The 27,598-nt window shown below is 43.5% G+C and overlaps 1 protein-coding gene and 1 long non-coding RNA gene across 4 annotated transcripts in view; one reads left to right on the forward strand and one right to left on the reverse strand.

Moving 5' to 3' along the window:
* Window positions 1-27,598, forward strand: part of LOC134145276 (uncharacterized) — a 54,552-nt gene that overhangs the window by 22,172 nt on the left and 4,782 nt on the right. Inside the window, exons 2-4 of one of the 2 annotated variants that reach the window (XR_009959572.1) lie at window positions 11,376-11,471; window positions 20,337-20,542; window positions 27,506-27,592. This is a non-coding gene — a long non-coding RNA (uncharacterized LOC134145276). The remainder of the gene's footprint in view (window positions 1-11,375; window positions 11,472-20,336; window positions 20,543-27,505; window positions 27,593-27,598) is intronic. The other variant, XR_009959573.1, reaches the window with a different exon arrangement.
* Window positions 24,126-27,598, reverse strand: part of FGF13 (fibroblast growth factor 13) — a 253,002-nt gene continuing 249,529 nt past the window's right edge. For both annotated transcript variants that reach the window (XM_062584638.1, XM_062584637.1), the window contains 2 exons: window positions 26,777-26,975; window positions 24,126-25,503 (listed from right to left, as the gene is read on the reverse strand). In XM_062584638.1, the coding sequence (XP_062440622.1) occupies window positions 25,367-25,503; window positions 26,777-26,975 (336 nt within the window). In that variant the 3' untranslated portion in view covers window positions 24,126-25,366. The remainder of the gene's footprint in view (window positions 25,504-26,776; window positions 26,976-27,598) is intronic.

Genomic DNA, 27,598 nt, shown 5'->3' on the forward strand with positions numbered 1-27,598 from the left:
GTGGGGAGATACCTGGGAATCTCATGTCCGGAGTGTGAGAGAAAACAGCCCTGTTTTGCAGCCGTATTAGGAGGGGTTTAGCATATCTTCATTTCCTAGTTGGCACATGTGTCTTTCTGCCTTCATTTTTCAGCTCTCACTGGTAGGAGAGAGCTCTCTGAAGTTCTACTGAAGGTGCAAAAAATTAGCATACTTTCTCCTCTGAACTTCCAAAATCCAACTAAAGGCTTTTAGCTGATTATCTTGAGTCTCTTCTCACTAATGACTTTCCAGTTTCTTGATGTTGAGCAAAATCAGCGGATAAGTCTCTTTATTAGATATAATTATCTAATATATATTGAGCTTGGGAAATTATTCAGTTAATTTTGTATTTAGTCTTCCATTTCCTGTTAGGGATTTGAGGCGTAAGCTTGCAATTCTCTCTTAATTACTGCATCGTGTTGATTTCTTTTTTCTATTGCTTAAAGATAAGCATGTGCTTAAATGAGTGCCTTTGAAAGAGGGGAGTAAAGGCTTCATCAGAGTGTATTTGCGCTCTGAGTGAACAAATATAACTGACTAAAGTGAACCCTGATTTTCAACTGAAAATTCACCACTGATTTAGCAATTGCTTATATAGGTGGCACTGGGGGAGGGAAGTGTTTCCACTCGCTTTAACGGGCAAAGCGCCTTCCTCCTAATTAGATTTCGACACTGTCTCTACTCTCCACCCTTGTGAGGATGAGTTCTTTTTCAAGAGAAGTTGCCCTAATAGGCATGATCATACCCCATGCTTAGTCATTTTAGAGCTGTTTTAACACTTGGCGACTGTCCACTGGATTATGGAGAAATTGTTGATATGTGTGGATATGCAAGGTAGGGACCACACTGAGGTGTTACGAGGTTGCAAACTTGTACCCCAGCTTTTGGTCTAGGACTGGAGGCTGGGACAGCTGAGTACATCACAGCGCTTTTGCGCTGCATACCACATGGCTATATTCTTGCCCTGGTGGATAAGGAATAATCTTTCTCTTAGCTTTTTAAGGCCCTTATAAATATTTTAAAGCATTTCTCTTTGCACAGAGAAGGTCTCCACCACTGTACCCTCGCTTGCTTTGGTAATAGAGTTTGTTATGAGTGCAAGGACTCACAGTGTGTATGCTGTGTTCTGCATTTTGTCACAGGGCTGTCAGAGGGTTGGACATTTTGTCTTAGACAAACAAAGCTAATTGCAGTCAGAGCAGTCAGCGGTTGTTTTTTTTCCCCCAATTAAAAGTAGTTATCTAAAAGTTACTTTTTTAATTCCTTAGAATTATAGAATATAGGTTGGAAGGGACTTCTGTCCTTGGCCATTGTTTTATTCTGAAAAGAGCTTTTTTTTTTTTTTTTTTTTTTTTTTTTTTTTTTTTTTTTTTTTTGGTAAATTCTGCACAGAGCTTGTTACTACATGTTCAAGATGTCACGTGATCAACAAAAATATTCAGTTAACTCAAGAGAAAGTAGGTCTGGATTTCACTGCTGGATTTCCTTCCATTGTCTAGCCTTGATGCCTCCTGTCCCCTTTTCATGAGCGCTAGCTTTATAGCCTAGCAATCTGACAGCAGGGATGCACCAAATTCTTCTAGTTTGATGTTTCCATTGCAATATTAGGCTGAATGGTACTTGGCAGCAAAATCCATCCCTATACCTCCAGAGACTCATTAAAACTGGTAATGCTAAAGTATAGCAAAATAATTTCTATTTGGATTATACTGGCAACTTAGATGTGTGGAAGGTAAAATAGTTAAGTAGTTTCTTGTAAAGAAATTCATCTAACTAGGAACTTCCTGAAAACTTTAAATATATGTTCATTTATTAGATCAACTTTGTAGGCATAATTTCTAGTAATCATGCAGTGTACACCTAAGAGAGAGTCAGAGTATAGCCACATCACACTATTTTAGTTGAGTTCAGACCCCACTGAAATATTTCAGATTTTGAGGATTTTCTGTCTATCTGTAATTACAAGGTTTTTGCTGTCAAGTGACAGAGGAAATAAGAGCTGTTCTGAATCCCCAGGCAAGCCTGCCTCAATCTGGACTCATAATTTTAGCTCTAATCAGAAGCATGTATCTGCTATGGTTTTATTTTAAACCCCTCCCTTGCGGAGGTGACAGACTGAAGCTGCACGAGCCCTGACACTGGAAAGGAAATCATACCTCTCTCCCAGGCTGCTAGATCAAATGGAGATGTCACGGAGAAGGTTAAGACAATCCCAGCAGCGCATTCAGTGCAGACACCTCCCCTCCAGCAGATCCAAAGCTGCCAGACTAACTGCCCAAACGGTGTGCCAAAAGGCCAGATGCATCTAATAAACGTCTTGGCATCTGGGCCCACCAGGAGCCACTCCTGGTGAGGAGCCACGGTGGAGAGCGTGCCAGCGCAAGACAGAATGTTTCTGCATTGCCGACAGGTTTTCCTAATTCTCTCTTACATATAAAATCAAACAGGAAAATATTTAATTTGACAGGGCAAACAAATGGTGCTTTACTGTAGAAATGATACTTTAAGCATATGATAGCCATCTGTCTGTTCCTCTCTGTGATTGTTAGGGAGTTATAATTGGACATGCGTTTTTGACACCTACGGAGACTATCTGGCATTGCCACAAGACAATTTTAAGTGGGACAGAGCACTTAGGAGTGTGAATTTTCCCTTGGCTGTCATCCAGACAGTACTGTTAAAGATCACCAAGTGTTCAGGAATAAAAATGGTTAATAAAGAGTCTAGGTTAAAACAAAATGTACAGATCGTGCATATTTTGTATTTACACATATTGACATGCGTAACAGAGGTCTGCCTGCTCTCAGGACCAGGTAACAAACCCTTTGATGTGACCAGGAGGCTTTTCCCCTACTTCATTCAATCAGGCCCCATCTTGGGAAGGACTGCCCCAGTAAGAGCTTCATCATGGGCATATGGGTTGTGCAGGCATGGCCCCTGCCATTGGGGCACAGCACACAAAAATTAGCATGTGGTTTATTGTGCTATAATCTGAGTTCCCTTGTTAGTAAAGTGTGATTTCCCTATAGATATAGATTCCCATATAGATTTCCCTACCCTCAAAATCAAAGTATCAGTTTTTTACCCCAAACTTGTTGCCAGATTCTGGTTTGGTTCTGTTTCTGTTTCCAAACCAGAAATCATTGATTTGGGGTTTTGGCAGGCATGGCTGTTCCTGATAGATTGCCAGACACCTGGGGACCATCCGCAGGGTGCAATGGCCCTAACACATCCCTCTGCCTCTGCTCAACAGAAGATGGCCAGGAGCAGGTGGAGCCAGCAAAGGGGATGTGCCTGGTGAAGGAATCGCTCGGCTGGATGGCAGGAGTGGGGACCCCATCACCCGCTCTGGCTGCTTGTAGGGAAGCACTAACATGGGCAACAGCCCACACCATCATGATGGATTCCCTGCCCAGGTGTCCTGGGATGCAGGTCTTTTTGCAACTTTTCCCCACTGTGCGCCAGTGAAGTTCACAGCTGCCCAGAGAGCCCCTAACTCCAACAGATGCTAGTGGCCAAGGGCATTATCATACATCCAAATTTTCCAAGAGCATTTTCTCTGCACCTAAAAAGTCACATGGTAGAGTGCAAGGAGCTGGCTGGCTCCAAGTGGTATATCCAAATGTTGCAGTGCTGTGGCAAGGACTGGCATGGCTGTTGGTTGTCCTCTTCAATTCTGCATCTGCCTATTCCAGCTGGAAAGGCAAGTTGTGATGTAACTCTGGCATTTGTAGTAGGTTTGCAAGAAACGAGCTTTTAATATGGTGTGTCTGGCAGATCTTCATTTAATATTGAAGGGAGCTGCTTTAAGACTGTGTGATGGGGCAGTCATTTCCCAAAGGTTATTACTGATGTATTTGAAATGTGACCTCTCCCTCTGACGAACTATAATTCAGTGGTTCATGCCCAGGCAGATGAGGGTCAATACAGCCTCGGTTTAATTGCTAGATGAAAGCTATGCCAGCATAAATATACTCATTGGCACCACAGAGGGCTGAACAGAGCCAAGACCCAATTTCTTAATTTATTGATAGATTAGTTTTTGAAAGAAAAAGAAGGCATGCCCCTGACAAGAACAGGACCTGAACTCCTCCAGTCCTCTACCAGCAGTGACATGAGACAAGAGAGCACCTCTGTCCCTGCCCAAGTGGTGGGTGCAGACAGCCCTGTTAGGCTATTTTATGGGGACATATTCTTAGTAAGTTGTGTGGCAGGGGCAGAGCCCCAGCAAGGGCAGCAGCGGGACACAGTGACAAGCTCCCTGGCTGTTGCATCTGTCTCTCAGTTCAGAGGAGTGGTGGGAAGCTGTAATGCTGGAGCAGCCAGCCATGTGAGCAGACAGCACTGTGGTGAGGACTAAATTCCTCCTCTCCTCCCTTCTGGAACCATGTGTGGGAAATAGATCAGCCCTCAGAGCATGGAGCTCACCATGCTTTACTTGGGACATGCACACGTCTGGTAGATTTTAGGGAGAAAACACAGAGAGAATCTGGAGAGCCTGGTTCTGCCTGTGGCTGTATTATGTACTCAGGCACCTCCCCGATCTCATTGCAAGGCCCTGAGTGCAAAGACTTATTTCTAGAACTGCAAATGGCCTGACACGTCTTACTGGCTCTGTAGGCAGCTATTGCTGCTTGGGCCCATGCTTAGTCTATGGTGACTTAGAGATTTAAACAGATGCATACGTTTAGAGGTTGGATAAATGCCTTGCTGAACTTGAAAATATATTTCCTTTATCCTCTTACAAGGGTCATGCTTTCATCATCTCGCCCTTCATACTGCTGGACAGCAAATGTAGTGATGGCTTCTGATTCCTATCTTGTTTCTTCAGGATCCTGAAGGAGTTTTTGCTGATCCAAAACTAGACCAATCTAGCCTATTAGTCCATGAGGGATGATAATGAAAAGCCTGCAAGGCAATTAGGAGCTGGAACCTCTTGGAAACTGATGTGGAAGTTTTCCAAAGTACACAGGGTTAAGAAGACTACTGCTGCTACACTGAGGTTGGAAACTTTATTTTTCTTTGGCTTTTAGGGTGATTAGAGGTATATTTCAGGACGAATGTAGATGCATTTAATTCTGAAGTCTCAAAAGGATACTCATCAGCTACTCTTTCTCAGGTTCAGGATATCATCTAATCCTTAAGACCAGACCTGATTCTCTCCTGTGGTGTGTTTTGCTGCACAGTCCCAGGCACTATTTAGCTAAGGGACTTTGCTGTCCTAATTATGTACAAAAATGCCAAGCCAAACAAAAGAGCAAACCACAAAGTGGATTATTTATTGCTTTTCCTTTGTTGAGGGAGCAATGTTCAGGTCCACGTTTTTCAAGGTGCACTATTTATGAACGAGGCAAGAGAGAAATATATGATACTGCAGGAGGTTAGGTAATGACTTAATCAAAGGCAAAATGCCCCTTTGCTCCAGTTCAATGTTCATAGAGTTCAGTTCATATTAGATTGATTTTTCCCAAGCCTTTAGTGTCCTATTTACAAAAGATAGCATAATGAATTTTAGCAACAAACCAAGATGTTGGAACAAGATAGACCATCCTTCCACTCGCTGACGTGTAGGTGTAAAATTCCTACTGCATTTCTGGAAGGGCTCTCCTTCAGCTGGATTACATTTCCTCTAGAGTAACCAAGAAAACAGCATGTACCCTTGTCACCGTCTGTATGGAGGATGAGAGAAGTTAGAAACTGTCTGGTATTTGGAATAACTGCAGTGGAAATGAGTGGATATAGATCCTCTCGTAGCTGTGGAGCAGAGTCTAGTGCGCTTCAGTTTCCCTTGCCCCAAAAGCTAATGAAGACGTTGCCAGTTCCTGCTGTATGCGCCGTCCGTCCACTTGCTGTTAGTGCAGGAGGAAGTAATTCTGTGCCACTGTCCGTTTTTGCCATAGATAAAGGACAGGCTGAATTTCTAATCTGATGATATTTCCATTTTAGTCAGCTGGGAGTCTCTGACATTCTCCGTTACCGGTTGTTTGCACTCTCTCTTTGCAATTAAAATGCAGTATGCTGCCAGTGCATCTGCGGTCTGTGCTGGGACAAGCTAAATCCTCGTTGTCAAAGGTATGAAAGTGTGTGGCATTTGCAGTGCTAATAGAGAAAAATCTTTAAAAAATGCCTAAAATTTCTTCAGACCTTTCAAGTAATGACTTGGTCACCAGTCCTTCCCATAGTTCTTTATTAATATTCAAATTAAAAACCAACGTCAGCTCTGACTGTCTAAAAATAAACTTCACATTTTCATTTAATTAGTTGGACTGTCGGCTTCATCACCAAGAAAATTATATAGAATAAAATATTTACTTAAAAGGGTTTCTTAAGTACAATTTCTCAGATATTTAAATGTCCCAGATAGGTAAGATAATAAATCAATATAAAAATGTATTAAACGATGAAAGGCAGTGGGAGAATGAATTTGGGGGGAGGGGGCAGAATGCCTTGAGCTCTCACAGCTCAGGCCTGCATCGCCAGAGACACAGCCCATTCGTGCCCGTGTCCTTTCAGCATAGCAATTGCCTGTTTTTTGTTTTTCCAGATTTTTCATGACAAAGCTCACATGAAAGAATGAATGACATGTTATTTACAGAGAAGCACTAGCTTTTGCAGTCAGCAGCTCACGTCTACTTCCTGGTCTGTCCGTTGTCATTTCCCTCTTTATAATGAGGTTTTGGCATGTATGTGATGTTGTATAGTCATTTCTTTGAAATCTCTGCAGTGAAATTAGTTAAGAGGTGGCCATGCTGAACTGGAGGCTGTGGATTGTGATAGCCTTTCCTTAAATTACACTGGAGGATCCTTTCTTCTCTTGGTTTTATAGGTTTAGGAATAGGATAAACACCTATAAACATTCAAAGGTTATTTTATTGAGTCAGATACTATCTCTAACAAAACTCAAAGCAGGTTTCAATCAAGATGATTTGAAATCAAAATTATTGAATGTATAGAAATTGCTGTTATAAGCTGCTTGACTGTATGGGTTAATCTGGTTTAAAAATATAAATTGGTTTAATTAGAATATATAAAAGACTTCATGCTCATCAACACCCTTAAAAGTTAAAATAGAAGAGATGGAAATTTTTGATTTACTTTTAGAAGTAAATAGGTGAAGTGTGTGCTTTCAATGGGTTCAGTAATGTAAAGTACAAGATTTTGATCAGGCTTGGTTTCAATCTTCTGTGGTACTTTAGAAAATGACAGCTCCATCTGAATGAAACAGAGGGTGGTGGGTCATGCATGGCAAGCCATCAGCCTAACCACGCTCTGGCTCCTGAGGTTGTATGCTAGCAAGTGAATTTAAGCCCATTTAAGTGTTTTGCACAGCTAAGAATGGCATCTGACAGCCCCAGACTGTACCCCATTGAGAATCAGCTTCCTGAACAAAGCACTGTGCCCCTCAAGTGTCTGAAAAGAAGTGAAAACCGGGATAGTGATGGGTTTTATGCTGAAATTATTTTTTTAAGACTGAAGATGGTATTATTGGTTTAGGTTTTTTGGAACAATAGAATTGTCCCTCTGTAGTGATTCAATCACTTGAGGGAATACTGCAAAACCAGCCTTGGGAATATTAATCTTTCCACTCTCTGTGAAAGGGTTTTTGACAGGTTCAGACAATGTCAATAAAACATAGTTCTTAGGGGGTGTTCGTCACGAGGGAAGCATGTGGGTGGGGATGTCAGGGAGACACCCAGATCAACGTGTATGTCCATGAAGTGCTTGCTTGGTCATCATGAAATCCTTTATGGACTTTGTCTAGTTGAGGAGCACAGACTCTACAGTGCCATTCAGCCGATCAGTCGAGCAGCGTATGTAGCTACCTACGGGACTCAGCAAACACTGGGAATGATCGTTGCAGAGAATGATTTGCAAGGGTAGTTGTAGGCTGCATTACGTTAATGTAAACTGTGAAGTGACTGCTGATACTTACACAGAGTGAGGTTTCAGGCTGTAACTCATGGTGCAAAACAGGGAGGTACAGTTGAGAAACGAAATGTTCACTGAATCTTTTGCCCGGATGGAAGATGCTGTTGGCAAAACAATAATCTCAGAACATTTTTGTTTCAGCTTTACAATAAAAACTCTTTATTATCCTAGTAATGATATTTGATGGTCAAAGATCAATATGGACCTTATAGGTCATTAATGACAACATAGTCCCTGCATGTTCAGTCCAGGTCCTTGAAATCTGGCTCTCAGTGCCTCTTTCTTGGCACCAGGTCATGCCTGCAATTAGTCAAAAGTAATTCTTCCCAAATAACAGTGATGTTGTAAACACCTGCCAGGCTGGAAAAGCACTGGTGTCTGGATGGAGAGAGCCTGCATCCTGCTGTCCCCTCACCACAAAAGCGACCATGCTTTTTAATTGCTCAGGAACAAAAACCTCATGTGGATTAAAGCCCTACAATGCACTCTATGGGAAACTAATAAAAAGGGCCTCTTTTCTAAAGCCAAAAGAAACACCCACCTGACAAATATCTCAGCCCAAATCTGCACTGGAGGACTTGCTCTCTGCTATTGGCATGGTGAGCATGGCTTCGTCCCTGCCATGTCAAACTGGAAAGTGCCCACGAAATCACATCATGTACAATAGTTAGATAGAATCACTTCTTTTGAGTCACTTATTACTGTCTGCATTCAGATTTAAGCAACAGCCTGAAAGAAGGAGGATTTCTTGAAGCTAAGACCTGGATTCAGCTGTTTCTCCTTATCCTGGATTACCCCTGCAATGCCTTAGAGAAGTGATTTATTGTGCTGAATCTCACCCTTCATCTGTGTCATAGGAGTGGTGGGAATGCTAGCCTTGAGTATTCAGAAATCATGGAATAGGATAAAAATGATGCCTTTCTACATGAGAACAGTAGCTGTTCTAATTTATCTGCCTGTTTGTGAGTCTCTAGAATTCACTGACATACTATAATTAATGCTTTTTCTGCAGAACTATATTGATTAAAAAAACCCTTCCCATGTAAAAGAGAGGAAAAAATAGAGATTTTTTTTTCTGGGGAATTCCCCAGTAACAGGCTGTCTTGGCCAAATTGCTAAGTCGTCCTGAGATTTGCATTAAAAAGCACAAGATCTGCTACCCTGAGACACAATGATTTTAACTCAGTTGTTTCGTGCGGCTCAATTCATCAGCAGCTATGATTAATCCCTCAAACTAGGGGTTTGCAGGAAGATCTCAAACTAAAGCTTTCCAGCATCTTTCTGCAATGCAGCCGGGTCCTGCACCACCTCCTGGTGCCTGCTGGTGGGGGGGGGGGTGGTCTCACCGTTGATTCCTGATTTCATGAGCTACGGGCTTCTCTGGCATGTTAGGATGTGGCTGGACACTCATTTCTCTGTGTGCTGAGGAGTCTGTATTTCCTTTCTTGGTCTTTTCATTTCTTTTCCAGCTTGTCTAGGGCTTCTGAAGCATAGCCCTGGTTGGAATAACGTTGCAGTATCTGCAGGGAAAAAAAAAAACTCTCTATCTCAACCCTTCCCCCCCCCCATGCAACGTTTGAATGATTTCCGTGCTGCTTGTTTTCGCTCTGGTCCAGCCGTGCTGATGCAGGGCTGTTTATGCAGCACGAGGTGAGGCGGGGAGGCATCCGTGCGTTTTCAAAGCGGTGGTGTGATTCCTGCCATCCGGCTGCTGCGGATGTGATGGGAATGAGAATGGTGGAGCTCTGTCCTCATGCAGCGCTTTGTAAATGAATCGCTTTGATCTCAGGCGGATTTCCCTGTGCTATTTTTAGATGCTGTGAGGATAACCGAGGGATGTCGATTCTAATGCAGACAGAAAGGAATTTCAGATGCAGTTTTCCTCTGGGGCAGGAGAGGAGAGATGAAGGAGGAAAACAAGGCAATCTCCACGAGCATTTCAGAGTCTTCTCGACTAGACAGAGATAGGTCTTTAGGCCCTCGAGGCTAGAAAGGGATGTTCTCCAAATATAAAATTCAGTAGATATCTCTCAGTTCTCCTTATACTTCGTCTTGCTGGTCTATGTGCAGCTCACCAGTCTGCTGCAGCCCAGAGCCAGAACCTGACACTATCAAATTCAGCTTTGTGCCATTGTGAATATAAGGGATTGCCAATACGTAGCCATCGCTTTAAAAGCAATTACTATGCCTCTCATTTCCTCACTTAACGGACCTATTTGGATGGCTTGGATTGCTTGGTTTTAATCATGCCAATTCCTGCATTGCATTTCACCCTCACAAATTATAGGAAAACAAGCGTAACAGCAAACAGGGAAAAAAAAAAAAAAAAAAACAAACAGAAAAAAACCCAGAAAAACGGAAAGCTTTTTGGTTTTTTTTTTTTTTTTTTTTTTTGCATAGTGGCAAGCGTGTATGTGCGTGTGTTTGTGCGCGCACACATGTGTGTGTATGCGTGCACACATGTGTGTGCGCCTGTGTGCAGGTTTGCACCCAGGCTGCAGGAAGGCGAGAGGACCGGTTCACAGGGAGGAGCCGCTCCGCAGGGTTTTCCTCCCGCCTGGCACATCTCCCGTTGCTGGAGCGACTGCGTGCCTGCTGACTGCTGCCTCACCGCCAGTCCTGGCCCCGGCGCAGCAGCACGCCCCCAGCTAGCAAACAGAAACAAAGGCATCACAGGCTTTGGCGGTTGAACACGAAATGCAGAAAATCTGCTTTCTGGATGCCTCCAGGACATGGCTGGTGGCAGCTCTACCTGAGAGGTCCCCAGAGGCTGCAGCAAAAGCAGCAGAGAGGCTTTTATTTGGTGCCTGAGGGAATGCTACCTGGAGCAGCGTGGGTCCAGAGCTGCCAAGAGGGCGCCCCATAACAAACCCTGTAGTGCCACAGGTCACTGAGGCTGATGGAAACCCCCTATTGATTTCCATAGGATTTCGTCACTGCCTGGAGACAAACCTTTCCATAAATATTCACAGGAGTGTGAACGAAGCCTCTTTCCTTACTCCTGTGTCCTTACTCCTGTTGCATTTTTAGGTGCTCAGCTCTATGAGCGCGGGGGCTTGTGAAGCGCATCCCCATTTTTGTTCCTGAGTTGCGCTGCTCATGGTGCCTGGGCTCCCAGGGTAGCTTTCCGTGGCCAGGTGCAGTTGTGTGGTGAACCTGGTGATACATGTCTGTTGACATGTATCAAGATGCTAGTAGAGTTAGGTTTATAAATCCCAAAACATGAGGTCAGCTGCCACATAAGCTTAAAAGTCATATGCTGAAAAGTAATAAATTCAGGATTACTGTGAATTTTTGATATGTTTACTGCTGGGCTTTTTTTTTTTCCAGCTCTTCTCCTCTATCTAGAGAGCAAGAATTTTAGCTGCTGCTTTAGTGTTTCTAGTTTTCATGTTTTTTTTTTTTTTTTTTTTTTTTTAATCTAGTGCCTGTTGGAGGGGGAAGAGGAAATGTGCTGCAAGTGCAGGAGAGCCCTGGATGTGGGAGGATTTCTGGCTGCAAGCAGAAATCAAGCTCAGCAGGTTGGTGCATTTGGTCTTATTATACTGGCTCTGGGCCTTTGCAAGCTTCGGGAATCTGCACACCTCCTGGAAATTTCCCCTGGCACAGATTTCTGGGCAGCTGTTGGTGCCTAGACTCTCTCTAGAGAGCAGAGACCTTGCGCTGCCCTTGTTGAGGTCCTGGGCAAAGGCAGCAGCTCTAGACCTAGGCTCTGTGGAGCTAAGACAGCACGAATGCACACACCAAGATCAGGCCACGGGCCTCAGCACAAGCAGCACGCCTGAGCAATCTGTCCAAATTTGTTCAAAAGCCTCGGTGGTGCACGGGACACCCCTTCCTCTGTGTCCCGGGTCACCTCTGTGCCTGTCTGTCAGCTGTGGTTAGTCCCAGAGCCCGGTGACGGTGAAGATGTTCCTCTTGAGTTCCTCTCTCCCGCTTCAGGCTTGTTTTTTCTGCTGGGGGTTTATGCTGGGGTTTTATTTCTACTGGGAAGTAACACTTCCTCTCTCTGTTCTCTGGCTCCGAATCTGAGCTCTCTTGAGAGAAGAGGGAGAAAAGTGGATTCAGGGCTGAGCACTTCTTCCTTTGTTCACCGCGGACAAGCGCTGCTCTGGTGCTCAAGGTCGAGACCTGGTCATAGGTGGTGATATTCCCTTGTGCCTGCACACAAAGGAAGGAACAGAATAGAAGAAAATTGAAATACCAGCCCAGAAGTGCGGAGTTGTGCTTGGACAAATCCCTCAGGTGATCACAGCTGGCAGTAATGTCCATCCCAAAGCCCAGCGCTAAACAGTGCTCCCAGATATCTGCATGCAGATATCTCATGGCACGTGAGGGCTTGGCTAGGCATTGCACAGGGCTGATGGAGATGGAGAGGTTGGCCAAGGAGTGGGGAGAGCTGCCTGCAAGTTTAAGGTTTGCACTTTTTCACCAGCTTTTGCCAAAGGTTTGCTCTGGGGAGCATGAAACTGGACACCTCAGCCCCTCACTGCTTCCCAGCTCTGGCATCTCCTGCGTCCTGCTACTCACCTGCCCAGCTCTGGCCCCCAAATTCCCTGCTTTAAAAGGTCCCCTTAAAAGTTCCTCTGTTTAAAAGAAATTCCACCCCCCCCCCAGTTACTTGGGAAGGTGTGATAGCTACTAAGCTGCCGTGCCGGGGCTGGAGCCCCCACTGGTGCCAGGGTTGTCCACTGCAGGTCAGCAGCATCTTTGGGCACTACATGAAGTGACCATATGGAACCAGGAAGCTGGCAGAGGTTGGGGAGGAGGAGGAGAGTGGTTTGAACTCAAGCATTTTAAGCCTAGGCGTAGACAAGGCTGGGTTTTCATGACAGGAATCTAGATTTAGAGGACAGACTGTATCCTGAATCCTAAAACCCGTTTCCTAGTGAATTCCTAATTCTGCAAGTAGGTCACGCCTGCTCCCTCCCTTTGGGTACGGAGGAGACTTGACAGGTCTAAATAATAACTCTTATCTCCTCAGTCTTTGATGTTGGATGTCACTAGCTAATGAAGGATAAGACATTTCTAGGTTCCCCTGCCATGTTTTTACAGCACATGTCCTTCCGCCTGCACCACCAGCATGGTACATGTCACAGAGCCAGGGCAGGACAGGAAAGCCTCCAGCCCCTGCAGCCAGGCTGGCTCTGGTGCTGCAGGGGACAGAAACCAGATTGCTCTTCCAAACGCACCATTCCTAGTGATAAATCCTACTGATTCTCCACGAGTGATGGGGTGGACTTGGGAAACTCCTGATGGCCTTTGCTTTCTCCAGGGCTGGAAACACTTCCAGAGCCGCGATAGTCTGGAAATTATGAATTTTATTTTATAATAAATTTCAGAGAGTTTGTGGGGTTTTCATTTGGGCATGATTATGGGACAGTATTTGTCATGACTATGAGAGAGTGCCATCAGGAGCTAAGGGAAGGAGCCGAGGCTGTTCTGGAGTTATAACGGGCTGCCGTCCTCACTGTGAGCGATGAAGTTTCTGCTCATCCTCAGCTGAGCATGTGACTTCTGCAGATGGAAGCCCTGTGCGCAGTTGGGGGTCAAAAGCTGGACAAGGAAATCCCATTAACGGAGGCTCTGTCAAAGTCTTTGGTCGTTCAAATTCTGTGTTACAATGCAAGCATGATTTCCTACGCTCGTGTTTTACCTATATGCATTCAGCTGGATCTTTGTCATAGAGGTTTTAGCTTCCATGAGCAGCCTTTTAAAGACCTTGCCCTAATTACTAAACACTTCCAGTGACATTTTAAATTATGGGTGAGCTTTACATAATTCTTTTGATATGTGTTGTTGTGACATGTAAAATTTTATCTTTGCCAGATGCAGTGAATTATGTAAGATCTTTGTTTTGCATTTGTCAGGATAATTTGAACCATTGCACATTTAACACATGCACACTTTCAAAGGACCCGATCCTGCACACAGTTGCAATGGTACGGATGGGCACCATAAACTTTATTAAATTTCTATTATATTATATAAGCTATCAGACCAGGTTATGTGCCAGTGTGAAAGCTGCAAAGCCAAGCATGCAAGGAGTAAGAAATTTCTTATCCTGAAGTGTAGGCCCTCTCCTGGGCTTCCTGTGATGTCTCGTTATATGGTTGAATACTGTTTTTTTCCAGAGGGGCCCAGCCTCAGTCACTGAGCAGACTGCCTGATGCAAATCAACAATGGGCAACAGTTCAAAAATCTGTTTTCCTCCCGTCATTCAGTGTGTGGCCCCAGCCCTTGTTTACTGCCAACTGTTCAGCCTTGCTGTAAAGACGAAATGCTGCTCCTCCTCGGGTTTTTCGGTGGCACTCGCTACTACAGTAGTATTTATTTATTTCACAAATAAACTCCTAATTAATTTGTCTCTGTGAAGCCTGGCGAGGCAAGGGAGAAGGATTATCACTCTCTAGATAAGGAACAGAGACATCGAAAAATTCAGTCAAGAATGTCAATTACTTTTGGAGGTTCAACCTGAGATGCTCGGCAGCTGATCTCTCAGTGTGCGCATTATTTATGTGTGAGCGACAGCCACACTGACATGAGTTTGTGGGTGCTCTGCAGCCATCACGTTGCGCTGCATGTGTTCAGGTACAGGGTCAGGTACTGTCGCTAAAGGAGGCTGAAGTGCTGAGCAGATATTCTGTAGGGTGGTAAAATGGGAAGAAAAAAAAAAAACCCCCACTTCTCCCCTTCTTTTACTGCTACTGCAGCATGCGCCAGTAATTAGACTTGTATCATGCAAGAAAGCATGGAGAGGCACAGCAGCTCAGCCGCAGGGCCTGGCCTGAGCTCACCAGCCTCCTTGGCCTTCATTCGCTCATAATTTGTCGTAAATGAGAGACCTCAGAATAACTGCAGAAACTTTCACTTGTCCTAGTTCCAAGAATATTTATATAACTTAATCAATAGATTGCATTGATTTATTCGCATTAAGTAACCCCTTGGGAGCTTGATGATAGGTAAGGGTGTGCATGGTGCTGCACAAACACATCATAAATATATGTAGCTTGCAAATCAATTGCAAGATACTTGTGATTAATCTTCTCTTTTAAAAATAATGTGATGCCTGTCCATTATGGATTTATATTTTAAATCTGACCTAAGAGATTCTGGAGTCATTTATTCCAGGAAGGCTGCCCTTTAAGCCTGATCTTAACTTTTTAAAAGGTCATATGGTTCTAAATATCATGGTTACTTACAAATCATGGCTCCCTGAGTGCTTTGACAGCTGCCTTCATCAGAACAAATCATGGTCCTGTTCAAATAAGCATTCAGCAGCAGAGAGTGGAGGCTGCTCTCATGCAGGGACCTCACACCATGGGCCTCTTGGGTGCTGGTGCTGAATACATAACGCACCATAAAGGTTACCCTCGCCTGCTCCCCAAGCCGCTGCACATTAGCACGTACGAGGAAGACCACAGACTTCTGCTTTCCTCAAGCAACTGGCTTGTTTGGTTTCTATCGTTAGTGAGAGAACTTCCTTGTCTCTTCTCCATCCTCACCCTCCCCTGGCTTGGGGAAGCCAGCGAGGGAGGCGGTTGGCATCCCTGCTGTTCCCTGCCATCCTCCCGTCGGGTGTTCCACACTGGATTGTTTTAAAAAGAAAAAGGGGTTTTGAAGTCATCTGTGCAATCATCTGCCGTACCTACAATATTTTTCTCTTGCTCTTTCCTCTTTTTCACGGACTTTTGGGCATGCATCACTTTTTATATTGGAGTATGAGCTTTCACATTTCAGAAGGGCGGGTTGATACTCTTTGCTTCCTGTTCATCCTTAAGATACTTTACCAACTGATGAGTTGCCAGCTGAGTGAGTTAGAGCCTGGAAAAGCAGTTAAAGTGCTGCCCCTCTGTAATCTCAGTTTGCTTGTGTGTACAGCATTCGTATACCGAACTGATCGCACTCCTCATGGAAATGAACACTGTAGACATTTCAGTGCAATAACCCTTCCCTCAATCCTCATTGCTATCAGGTTATGTTGTATGCTACTTCTTTCATAGGTGAGAAAAATAATCTTGGAGCTACTTTGGTTACAGTGTATATGTTCTAAGAGTATTTACGGGAAAGGGCAATGTATATGTTTGCTGCTAAACTTTTAGTCTATATTATGCCTATAAAATCACAATGGTTGCAGCCTTTTGGGGCACAGATTTTGGCAGAAATTTGATATTCATCACTTAGGCAAGCTAATACAAATCATTCTGACTACAAAGTTGGCCTACAAGTCAGTGAATTGCTTCTAGTTATGTAACAATAATCTGTTTTATTTTTTGCCCAAGGCTCGGGTTCTAAATAAGCAGTTATTTAAGCCATTGGTCCTCAGACTAGCCTTGGACCTGTTTGGTCGAGGATGCAGCATTCTCAGGCTCGGTTCGTTTGTTCGGTTTTTTGACTGTCCTGTGACCACAGGCATTTTCCTTCTGGAGACAGTTTCTAGGAGAATGAGGAAGCAACTTCTCTGGTGCTTTGGGTAACCAGAGCGTACATTGTCCTTGGAGGGCCAGAACCAAATGGCTGTAAATTGTATTGGTATTTAATGGAGACTTCTGGTACTAACTAAGAGAAATGCCTAGATCTGTAGACAACCCAGCTTTCATTAACTTCTTACCCACTTTTGACTCATCATTAATAATATCCCACTCTGCATTTATTCTTGGACCTAGTCTCCCTTTCCAGTACTTTTTTTTAACACAGATACTTTTAATTTCCTTTAACCCTGCTAGTGATTAACCTTTTTTCACTCTCTTTTCTCATCTTTTTTGCAAGTTCCAGCTGTCTGCAATCTTTGCCAGCTGCTTATACCCTTCTGCACTTCCACGGCAGTTTTCAAAGACCTGGGATCTTAGAGCCATTTCTTGTGAGGTTTTAGCAGCCACTTCCCACACCCTGTCGCTGCGTTGGTTGAGGGACTGGTGTCTGCTTTACCCTTTCATGTAATTTCTGAGCGATTCTTCAACATTGTGCTTCACCCTGACTGATCAAAGCATTTCCAAGTACAAACTTTGATTAAGAAGTAAAATATTTCTAGCAAAGAGCCTTCCGTCTCACTCTGCAGCTGCAAGGTGGGTCAGCCAGTACTGAGGGGAACTGGCACCAGCTGTTTGCCAGGAGGCTGTCAAATGCCAAATGTGAGTTAATATATACTTTTATAAACAGATAAATAGATTTATATAAATACATATATATATATATATATAAAAATACATATAAATAAACACACACACATATATACAGTATGTGAATAAAACACGTATTTCAATGTGCTTGTGTGAAGATACTTTCCTCCTTGGAATTTAAGCTCCTGGGTGGGCTGGTGTCTGTCCAGCATGGCGCATGATGGAAAAACCTTTCTTTTGCCTCGGTTGAAAATGGAAATGATTTAGGGTTGACTCTGTAAAATGCCACTGTGAGAAGTGCCGGGGGCAAGCTCTGCTGCAGGTGAGCAGCTGCAAAAGCTCACCCAGCATTGTTGCTTTCTGGCTAGGTATGATTTTCTTTACTTTTCTTTCACTTCGCTCTGTCCATCTTGCTCAGCTGCTGATTCAAAGTCCCTAGAAAACCTCATTACCACATTATTTAATGTAAAGTAATATTTTCACCAACTTCTCAGTAACAGATGGGTCCTAACAGGTGAGTTCCCAAATGGTACCACTTCTTCAGAAGTCATTAATGCTTTTTCTAAACTAGGAACATGGAAAAACCCCACCCTGCTAAACAACAACAAAAAGTTCTGCTTTTGCTCAGCAAGGAATTAAGTTTAATTTTAAAGATGACTCTATATTATTAACTTGCTTAATTGTCAAAAGGGATGGTTGACTGAGCAGACAATTAAAATAAGGAGAAGCTCAGAAGCAAAAGTTCATTAGTGCATTAGGCAGACAATGGGGGGAAGTAAAACTATTTCAAGTACCTTTCGAAGGAAGCCATTTGGGAAGGAAATAGGATTAATTAAGTTTTGAACTGGTTAATTTTGTTATCTAAAAATATTTCACAGCTTAACCACTGTAACATACTTATGCATGAGGTAATAGCTGAGCTCTTTGGGCAGCAGGGTGAATTGCTGTTCTAGATAAAGGTATTTTAAATCAGCGTGGGACTTGCTGGTGTCCGTGATGTATTCTGCAATCAAGATTAGGATCGGGCCTTGAGACAGCCACAGCTGAAGGGTTGAGCTGGGTGTTACTTCACTGTACTGGTTATAGGTAAGGGTGTGATCTGAGTCCCATGAACCTCAGTGAGTGGCAGCAGGTTTGTTGCATGGGGAATGTGTCCCCACTCCCATCCTTGGCACTGTCTCATTCTGCTGCGTTGGTCTTGTCCGTTTGCATCATCCCCAAAGACTTACCCCTGCGGCAGCATGCTAAAATATCTTTGGTGGAGCTGTAACAGTGATTTGGAGGAACACTAGATGAGAACACAGATGCCAAAAATACCCCCAGACAGGAATGATTTTCCTTATGGCACTTTATTCCCATGACCTCTCCCATGGAGCACCAGGGCATGCAGCTCCGGAGATGCCCCAAGAGTCTTTTGGAGGGTTGCTGAGTGCAGCACTAACTCAGATAACCTCTCTTCTAGTCTTTATTTTTCCTGTCCCCCCCCGAAGGGAATGTCTGAAAACTTTTCCTTACACAGATTTTTCTCCTGATTGAGCTCTTATGTGGTGCTGCTGCACAGAGAGCAGAAATTAGCTACTGCAAATAGCACAGTTCGGTCACAGTAGCTGTAACCATGGAAGTTTTGTCATTGTAGGGCTGATCTAGAGCTCAGAGAAGGAAAAAGAAAGAACAATTTTCACCAACTTTAGCTTAAAGCTCATAGATAATCCTGTATTCTAGCTCTTAGTATGGGTTTCTTTATATACAGTATTGTTTGGAAACAGTAAAGGTGTCCTGAGTTCTTGTCTGTATGAAACTTTCCTGCTTCGTAGGTTTGGACAAAGGAATCTGCACTCCTGCTCCAAGTGAAGGGCCCTGCATTGTATAACCAGTTCTAATAATTGAATTAAATCAATGTGCAGAGTAAAGGGAGGAGAAAAGAGGGGGGGGGGGGAGATCTGCTCACCCTAGTTGGATAGACCTTTTGTTTGGTCTTCAGTTTTGTTCAAAGTGTAGGTGATGAATCATGACAAACTACTTTCCAGAAATTTGCAATCTATTCACTAATGAATTAATTTTCATAGAAGCTGGCCATGGTCCTTCCAGAGCTGCTTCTGACATGGCCATTCAGCCACAATAAGCAGTGTTTTGCCATTTCAATACCTGAGCAGCTCTTTTCGCAGGGAAGCCCCCTCAGCTCACTGCCGTCTCCCCTGGTAGCGCTTTGTAAGTTAAGATGTGTCTACGCAGGAACAGAGAGTCTAAGAGAACTATCAGTCCACTGTGTGTTCCCTCAAATACGTCAGCCACAGCCCAGTCAGCCTGAACTGATGGCCATTTTATCAAATTGTCCTGCTCTGTGCCCTACAGATGCCAGCATGGACACAAGTCTTGTAGCCCTTCCCATGTACAAGTGTGATGGACCTTGTGGGTAGTGTCCTACTCAAGAGGAAAAGCTCAGAAAGGGAGTGTGAACAATCTCTGGGAGATGAGAGCATTCATCCTGCCCCAAATCTGGCTCTCTGGTTGTTGAATTTAGGTGAGAGAGGCAAATATGTAGAGGAAAAAAGTAGGCCTAGGGGTGCTTGAAAGTAGTTTTCTATATGTGGCTTTTAGGAATATTAACTTCTAGCTTGTTAATAATGATGCTTGAAGAGAGGCCTATAAACTGTCTTCCAGCTCCCAATGAGATGGAAAAATTTATTACTGTGATTTCACTGCTTAATGTAAAAATGTGTTTCAAATTTGCATTTTAGTTTAATATTTAAACTTTCTCATGAGAGGAGTAGCAGAATGGCAGGGTGCTTGAGTGCCCTCAAACTGCTGTGCCAAGTTTCCAAAGCAGGAACCCTCTGCTAGCTGAGCTGTTTGTAATAAAGATAGCATTGCAAGATGTCAGTTCCCTTCCATGTCTGCCAAGGTGGCCAGCAAACCCAGCTTGTTTCAGGATCCTGCTGTCCAAGAAAGCAGGACACTTGGTGCCAATCTGCTGTGACAGGGAGGGCCTCACAGTTTGGATCACTCACACAAGGGAATAGAATTTTTAAAAAGTTTTACCTGGTGATCCAGGGTGGGAATTTGAAGTTCATGAGGACATTTCCCCAAAGAACTGAAAAAAGTCCAAAGCTTGTGGAATTTAGGGCAAATCGCATAGAAAAGCTTTTCTTCAGAAATCAATTTATCTCTTTTGAGTAGGCTTTTTTCCATTCTTTTATGTCACTGCTTCTTCTAACCCCCAAATCTGACAAAAATATGATGTTTTGTCTTTTGTCTTACATTGTCTAGGGATTGGAAGAGCAGTATTAAGAGGAACCATTCCCTCAGCTGATCGGATTCATCACCCTGTATCCTCCACGGATCATAGCCTGGCTACAGCAGCTGAAAGATTCATCTGGGATGATCTCATCTTGACCACTCAGGTTCTCCCTCTGATGTTCAAGACAACATAAGGGATAGTGATTGTACAGCAAGGTCTGTTATCCTGAGTAAAGGTAAACAGTGGTGTTGGTTTTGGGGTGGAGAGCTCCTAAACACCTGCAGTGGTTAAAATCAAAGTCCAGACAAGAGGGAGTCAGTTTTAGAGGGAATTATTTATTAGAAGATAAGATATTGTTATGTACAGATTCTGTCCTGCAAAAGTGTCCTGGTCAAGGATATGGCAAGGAGACATTTAAACCCATTAGATCTGGCTCTGGTCTCCATGCAGAGATACTCAAGACACAGCAGAGCTCTGCCAGGCCTGGCTGTCACACTGGTGCAGACCTGTGAGGAGGCATCAGCTGGGCAGAGGCCTGGCACACTACAGTATCCCTGAGCTCATCACACTGTCTTTATGTCTTTATCCCACTGGAAACCTGGCCCATGGGCTGGAAACCTGCAGTAGGGACACTAGACAGTGCTGCAGAATTGGCACCGTTCTCCCCCCTGGGGTAACTTGGCAATATTTTCCCCAAGTTGGTAATGTGTCTTCTGTTGTGCCAGCGATGAAGATGGCTGATCAAGTGGCTATGAAGATACTACTAGGCTGTGAGATGGCATGAAGTCAATTAAACACGAAACAAACAAACAAACAAAAAAATCCAAAATTCTGTGACACAGAAAAGAGTTCTTGCTACCCTCTGTCCCTAAACCCCAAATCAGGCCAAGTATGCAATATCTTAGGCCCAACGGAGACCTCAGAGAAAGCAGCTCTGGCAGGTGGATCACAAAAAAGCATCAATTCTGCCTCATAATAGCTGCACTCCTAGCATTATTTCTGCCAACTTCAGGGATGATCTGTTTCATTAGGGGCTGGTAGGTAGTATTTTTCAGCCTTTCTGAGGGTCTCTGCACAGACCCTAAGGTTGCTCAGGGACTCTTCCAGGTGGACACAGGTGAACTGGAAAGCTGCTGGGGTGGTTTTGCACCTTCTGAGCCAAATCCAACCCTGTGGTACACTGCATAGTGCATAGGAAGTCTTGGTGGAGATACAAGGACAAGAACATTTGGAAGCTGAATTGGAAGATGAAGGGCATCAGCCATAATATTTACAATAACAGAAAGGCTGGAGACCACGCCTTCTGTAGAAGGTTTCCACCGAGCCAGTGCAGGGCTTGGTTTCATACCAGCCCCTGGGGTTTTCTTCCTTATTCCAGGCATGCATCTTCTAGCACTTGAACAGGTACATGTAGCCGAACAAAGTAGATTGACCAATAGCTAAATAGCTTATTTTCATAGTCAACCATCACTATTTTTTTAGCAGCTATCAGGTTTAACGAACACATTATTGAGGAGTGATCTGTCCGAGGGTCTGTTTATGGAGGCTGAAGGAAGAGGATAAATACGATGGCAGAAACCAAATCTGGTTTCTGCAGAATCCGTGTTCCTGTCTACCTAAGGGGCTTTGACTAGTTCAGGATATGACCTTCACTTCACTGACAGCAAAGGGACATTTTACTCTGTTTCTTGTTATTGAATCCCAGTTTATGGATCCAGAGGCTACAGGTAAATCCTGGGCATATGCCCTCCCCACCTCGCCTATAGCATACATGAGCTTTTGTGTAGTATCAGGATGCTATCAAAGGTATTCCTCTATGCTTCCACAATACTCTGAAGGAAGAAAACTATTGTTGAAACAGCCTTGTTACAAATTTAACGTAACTGTCAGAAACAGCCATTTCTGAATCAGCTATTACCAAATCTCTTGTCTCATCTTTAATCCAAGAGTGGGCTTTGTTAGTCTGGAACACTAGAAACCTTTGAAACTGGAGACTTGGCAGTGACTGTTCACAGCTGATGCCAATATCAGTACCAAAGGCAAACTATAGACTTCAGAAGTGAGGCTGTGTGAGATGAGCATTTCTTCTTCCCTGCAGATTACTATCATGATTGGATGTACGGGGATGGGGAACAAAAGCAAGGCCACAGCTAAAAGAAAGCAGCAGCCCTGCAGTTACCTTTAGGACAGTAGCACTCAACAACATAGTATCTAAATAGCTTTGGCACATATAATGACTTTTTTTAAAATTCTTTTTTATTTTTAATCAGGTTTTATGTTCCTAAGGCACTAGGACTCCTTACTTGAAACATGCCCCTCACGAGTCTGACATCTAGGTCAGAAGGGTTAAAGAAAATGTTCCATGGGGGCAAAGCACACTTAGTTGAACGTAATAGATGCTCCTGGCCACTAAGTTCTCAAAAACCCTGGAGCAATTGCTAGTCAAGTCTTCATTTTTTAAGGAACATTTCCGTAGTACTGACTGTGCTGAACGAGCTAGAGGAGCCCAGTGAGGAGCGCTAAGAAGTAGGAGTGCCGCAGCAGCCTTCAAGCAAAGAGGCTTTCACTGAGTACCCACCTTCTTCATTCTTATGTGAGGGGCAAACTGAGGGTCCACGGGCCCTCTGAAGGCCAGCAAGAGGGTGTTACTGGGAGAGGAAAACGTTCTGCTCCGACACAGGAGCTCAGCAAGATGTGTTTTCTTGCCAACTACAAATTTATGGTTTTGATCTGAAACAAAATCTGCATTAGCTGAAGGTACACCTTCCCCCCCTCTCGCACCCTGACACTGTCTTAAATCAAAAAAGTTGTGCACTGGCACAACTGAGGGAATGGGGCAAAGATAGGAGACAAGCAGCCAGACGATGGACAGAAGCCACACTTCCCTCTGCTGCTCTTGTCCCAGCCTGGTTTGAGGTCTAACTCCATTTGGTCAAGTGGGAGGGGGACAGAGTGGATAGCAGAATATCAGACTGCAATCTCTAGCTAACGTTTTTGAGCAGCTTTTTGTTTGCATATCTACTCTCTTCCCTTCCAGAGCTGTTTCTTCAGCCATGTGTGATGTGAACTTGTTCCTCCAAGGCCTCCTCTTGGAAAGTCTTAATAAGTGAAGCTCACCTGTCAGAGCTGCCTGGATATTATAGAAGATAAAATTTCTCACTGATATTTTTTGACAGAAAAGGAAGGCCAGGAGAGAGAGAGGGAGAGAGAGGTTTTTTTTTTCTCCAAAACACGTGCACAAAGGCAGGAGGTTGGAAACCTGTTTCTTCAAGACCAGACTAAACCGGCCCCTACGGCGTGTCTGCAGTCGTGCACTGCAAACTCAGAGCATCCTCGAGGTGCCGTTCTGGCACAGGCTCGACTTACCGGCTCTCTTTGGAGTACCGGGTACCGAGGGCTCTCAGGAGGCGTGCTGCAAGGTGGCGGGTAGGGTCACTGCTCAGGAAGAGGTTAGCTGGAGAAGCTCAAAGCCGAGCAGTGCAGTTCTCTGGGACTCCAACAGCGTGCAGCAGAGGGAACGTCACCACCGCTTTGTGGCACTAAATAGTCACTATGTTTTGAGTATCTCGGCTGGGCTTGTAAGACCAGTTCTAACAATATCCAAAAGGAAGAACACGGTCTCATTTGTACAGTGTATGGCATTACAGGGGAATAACCCACTACATAAAAAGATTTTTAACATTAATTACGTACTGCTCTATCATATTATATTTTAACTGCCAACGCTTTCCCTTGAAATTAGTAACCAAGGTACATAATATAATCAAACAAGCTTTTTTAAAAAGTACATCTTAATATAAATAGTTTATTCAGTGCATGGTTGTGTATACAACAAATAATAAACAACTCTCTTGTACGAGGCAGAAAGCTGCCTGTACAGAACTATGTCGGTTTTGGAGCACAGAATCCAACGATGATTAATGCACAAAATCTTACACGTCATGCAACTCTATGCCAATAGTCCAACTTTCTCCCATGCAACAGACATGATGACCTAAATGGAAACCTAACTACATTTTTTTTAAACAATTGTTTCCAATAGCATGTATAAGTATATGTTGTTTAGGGGTAACCTGTCCTAACGCTCCTCCTACACAATATTCACGTGCCCGTTACAGTGAAAGAAGGACATTTACAAATAAGACGTCTCTTATAAAAAAATTAAGTCACCTTAATTCCACAGTTTCTGTCTTTAGAAAAGAAGCCACAACAATAGTTTAACATGACACACAAAATGGAATTAAGAGAAATCTACACTGGAGGATAATTTTATCCCTTTCCATTAACTTCCACTTGAGATAACAAAACAGCTCAATTCCTACAGACTGGGGTTAGCACAAGAACTTTACCAGAAACTACAAATCTATAAAAATTTATATTTCTTTGTGTTTAAAACCACAAGAACACTGTTTGCTTGAGCCTGAGACACCAACTCTCAGTTCCAACCCTGAATTTTTATTTTTTTTAAAGACGTAGCTTTAAAGACCCATTGGAGTTCAGAAATCAAAAAGTTGCTCTATTCCAAATTAAAGGATACATTTTTTATCAAGCCTTAGATATAAAACGGTAAGCCAAGGAAACAACAGAGTTTACATATTTATTTTTGTTTGCCCCTATAAAACATATAAGCATTAAAATTTCCTTTGAAGAGCAAAAGTGGTCTTTTTCTTAGTTGGAAAGCAAATTCTTATCAGCAGTGAATGCTGTGAAATGTTTTTGTTTCGTATTCCACAAAGCATAGGAGAGAGAGAAAGAGAGAGGGAGAGAAAGAGAGAGAGAGAAAGAGAGAAAGAGCTGGACATTTCTTCTCCGAGATTTATTCCGCAGTTATGTTTGCTGGCTATCCAAATGCCTTGTGATATGCACAAGCATATTCTACATTATTGGGGTATATCCTTTGACAACCAGTAGATCTAATGGCTGATAAACGAGTGACCTATGCAAGTTCGGTGACTTGTCCTGGGCAATTGAACGTTTGGATGAAAGACTGCTAGTAAGAATTCAACTGCATCCAGAGGTAAGGTTCTGTTTAGAGAGCACTTGGCTTGCCTTAACCTGGCTACGTTGACTCATTTTGGCTCATGGATTTACCCCCGTTTAGCACTCCTGAAACACTTCTGCTCTTTGTTGGGGTCCCACTTCCAGATCTTGAGAATTCTGTGAGATCGTGGAGAGAAGGCTCCTTGTACATGGCCACTGCAAAGCAAAGGAGAGGGCAGCGTGTCAGCACAGGTCATGGGCTACGGGCTACTCACTTATCAGTCAGTGCCACATCTGGCTGTGAAACCTGCATTTTTCATTCAGCAATAAGCACCGTTAAGAAGGGAACGAAGGAAACATAGCCGTTCACTGCAAGGAGACCGCTTCCATTTCAAACGCTTCCTAAGAAAGTCTGAGAGCCTCTTTAAGGGAACAACATTTCAGAGACTGGAAAAAAAACGGCTTCCTCCTCCTCCCAATTAAATCACCCGGTTAACCTCTTCACATACAAAATGCTGCAAGACAGGCCTGAGCTGATAAAAATCAGCACTTGCTTACTAAAGGTGAAGTACTCTCCCAATAGCTATGATCTGACCTGTTACTTCTATACATAGCCTAGGCAAATAGGTGGGAAAATGGATTTTTAAGTCTTCTGTTTCCTTTGTTTTGACACACATCAGAAGTGAGAGTCAACCCCAAAGTCAGTTACCTAAAACCTTACATTAGCTTGTAAAGCTAGACTAGCATCCATTCAAGACTATGCACCTTTGAAATATGCTCTCTAGTTTCAAAATGACACTGCCTTACAAGGTTGCTTAGAAGCATAACCAGCAGGAGGTTTCATTCCTCTTGAGGGAGGAGCATAAAGAAGTTTGCTCTTCTGGAGAACGGGGAGCACCTCCATGCCATGGCTGAGATCCCTCTCTTTGCATTGACCAAAGGGAGAAGCTGGTGTGACCACAGTACTGACTTAGATGCTTCAGTTAACTGGGATGAATCTAGGTCTCAGCTTTTAAGATAAAGCAGCACACATATCCCACGTGCATTACCTTTAATTGTCACGTGCTAGTGCCATATTAATTACAGTTTAATTAGCTCTGCACATTACAGATTTATCCCAGGCAGAAATAGATAGACAAAGAGCCTGTAACATAAAGCACAGAGAGACAAGATGTACGGCAAGATGCAAATGGCCAGTGATCGGGTGTCTGGGTCATTCCATGGAAAGCCTTCATCCCCTACAGTGGAGACACTGTGGACTTTGGACACAAAGAAGCTAACATACCTATTTGGTTAGATGAGAAAAAGATGGAAGCAAAGTAGAGAAACCTAAAAAAAGCAACTCTGATTGCATTCGTGGTATGTTACAGAATGTTATACTCCTGTAAAATAAGCAGCTGAGCCCTTCCAATGAATATGCACAGCAATTAAACACTTCTGACACAATATAATGTCAGCTCAGATAAATGGAACAAACCAAGGCAATTACCTTTTAATGGTTTTGGAAGAAAGTGTGCTGCAGGTTTATTTTTCTTCACGTGGTTTCCTTTCATTATTTCTCCTTCTTTGTTAAGACCCAAATACCAACCCCGGCCAGACTGTTGCTGTCTGTAGATCATTGAAGAATATGTCACATAGTAGTTTTCAAATACTGATTCCTTGAACTTGCATTCAGGTGTAAAATGTTCCTGTAAGAAAGTAACAGATCAATATGTGCAGTGCTGAATTTCACATCAGTTAATGCAAAAGCATCCAATATTCGTTGCTTTTCCAACAGTTAAAAGACGTACCTCTCACCCTTCACTATCTGATTATGAAACACTAGCCCTAAAAGTATTAACGAAAGAGTAACGCAGTTTGAAACCTGTGAAATGACACTGTGAGCAGCTCAAAGCAGCATAATAAAATCTTTTTGAACAACGAGTAAAAGCTCTAAGTGAAGAATTATTGATTGATGCAACTAATGGATATGTTAGGCAGACGCAGTCCGAGTGTCACCCACAAGGGACCACTGTGGCTTGGCCCTAGAGGTGGGAAGTTAGGACGCGTAAAGCCTCTGTGCATTAACTACTGCCTTTAACCGCTTGCAGGGAAAGTGCAATAAAAATTCAAAGGCAGGATGCCATCAGTGAATGGTTTCTCACTAATCCAGCAGTATTAAGTTAGCATCTAGCAGCTGCCTTTTTGGTCTAACCTGTGCTCTTTCTGTGCCCTGCAGATCGTCCTCTGCAACTCTAGCTGTCAGAGACCCCCCTGGAGACATCAGCCTCTGCTCCAAGAATGGTCGGAGTTAAATGGTACCATGGTACAA

Source organism: Rhea pennata, chromosome 11 (assembly GCF_028389875.1).
Source record: "Rhea pennata isolate bPtePen1 chromosome 11, bPtePen1.pri, whole genome shotgun sequence".
Taxonomy (NCBI): Eukaryota; Metazoa; Chordata; class Aves; order Rheiformes; family Rheidae; genus Rhea; species Rhea pennata.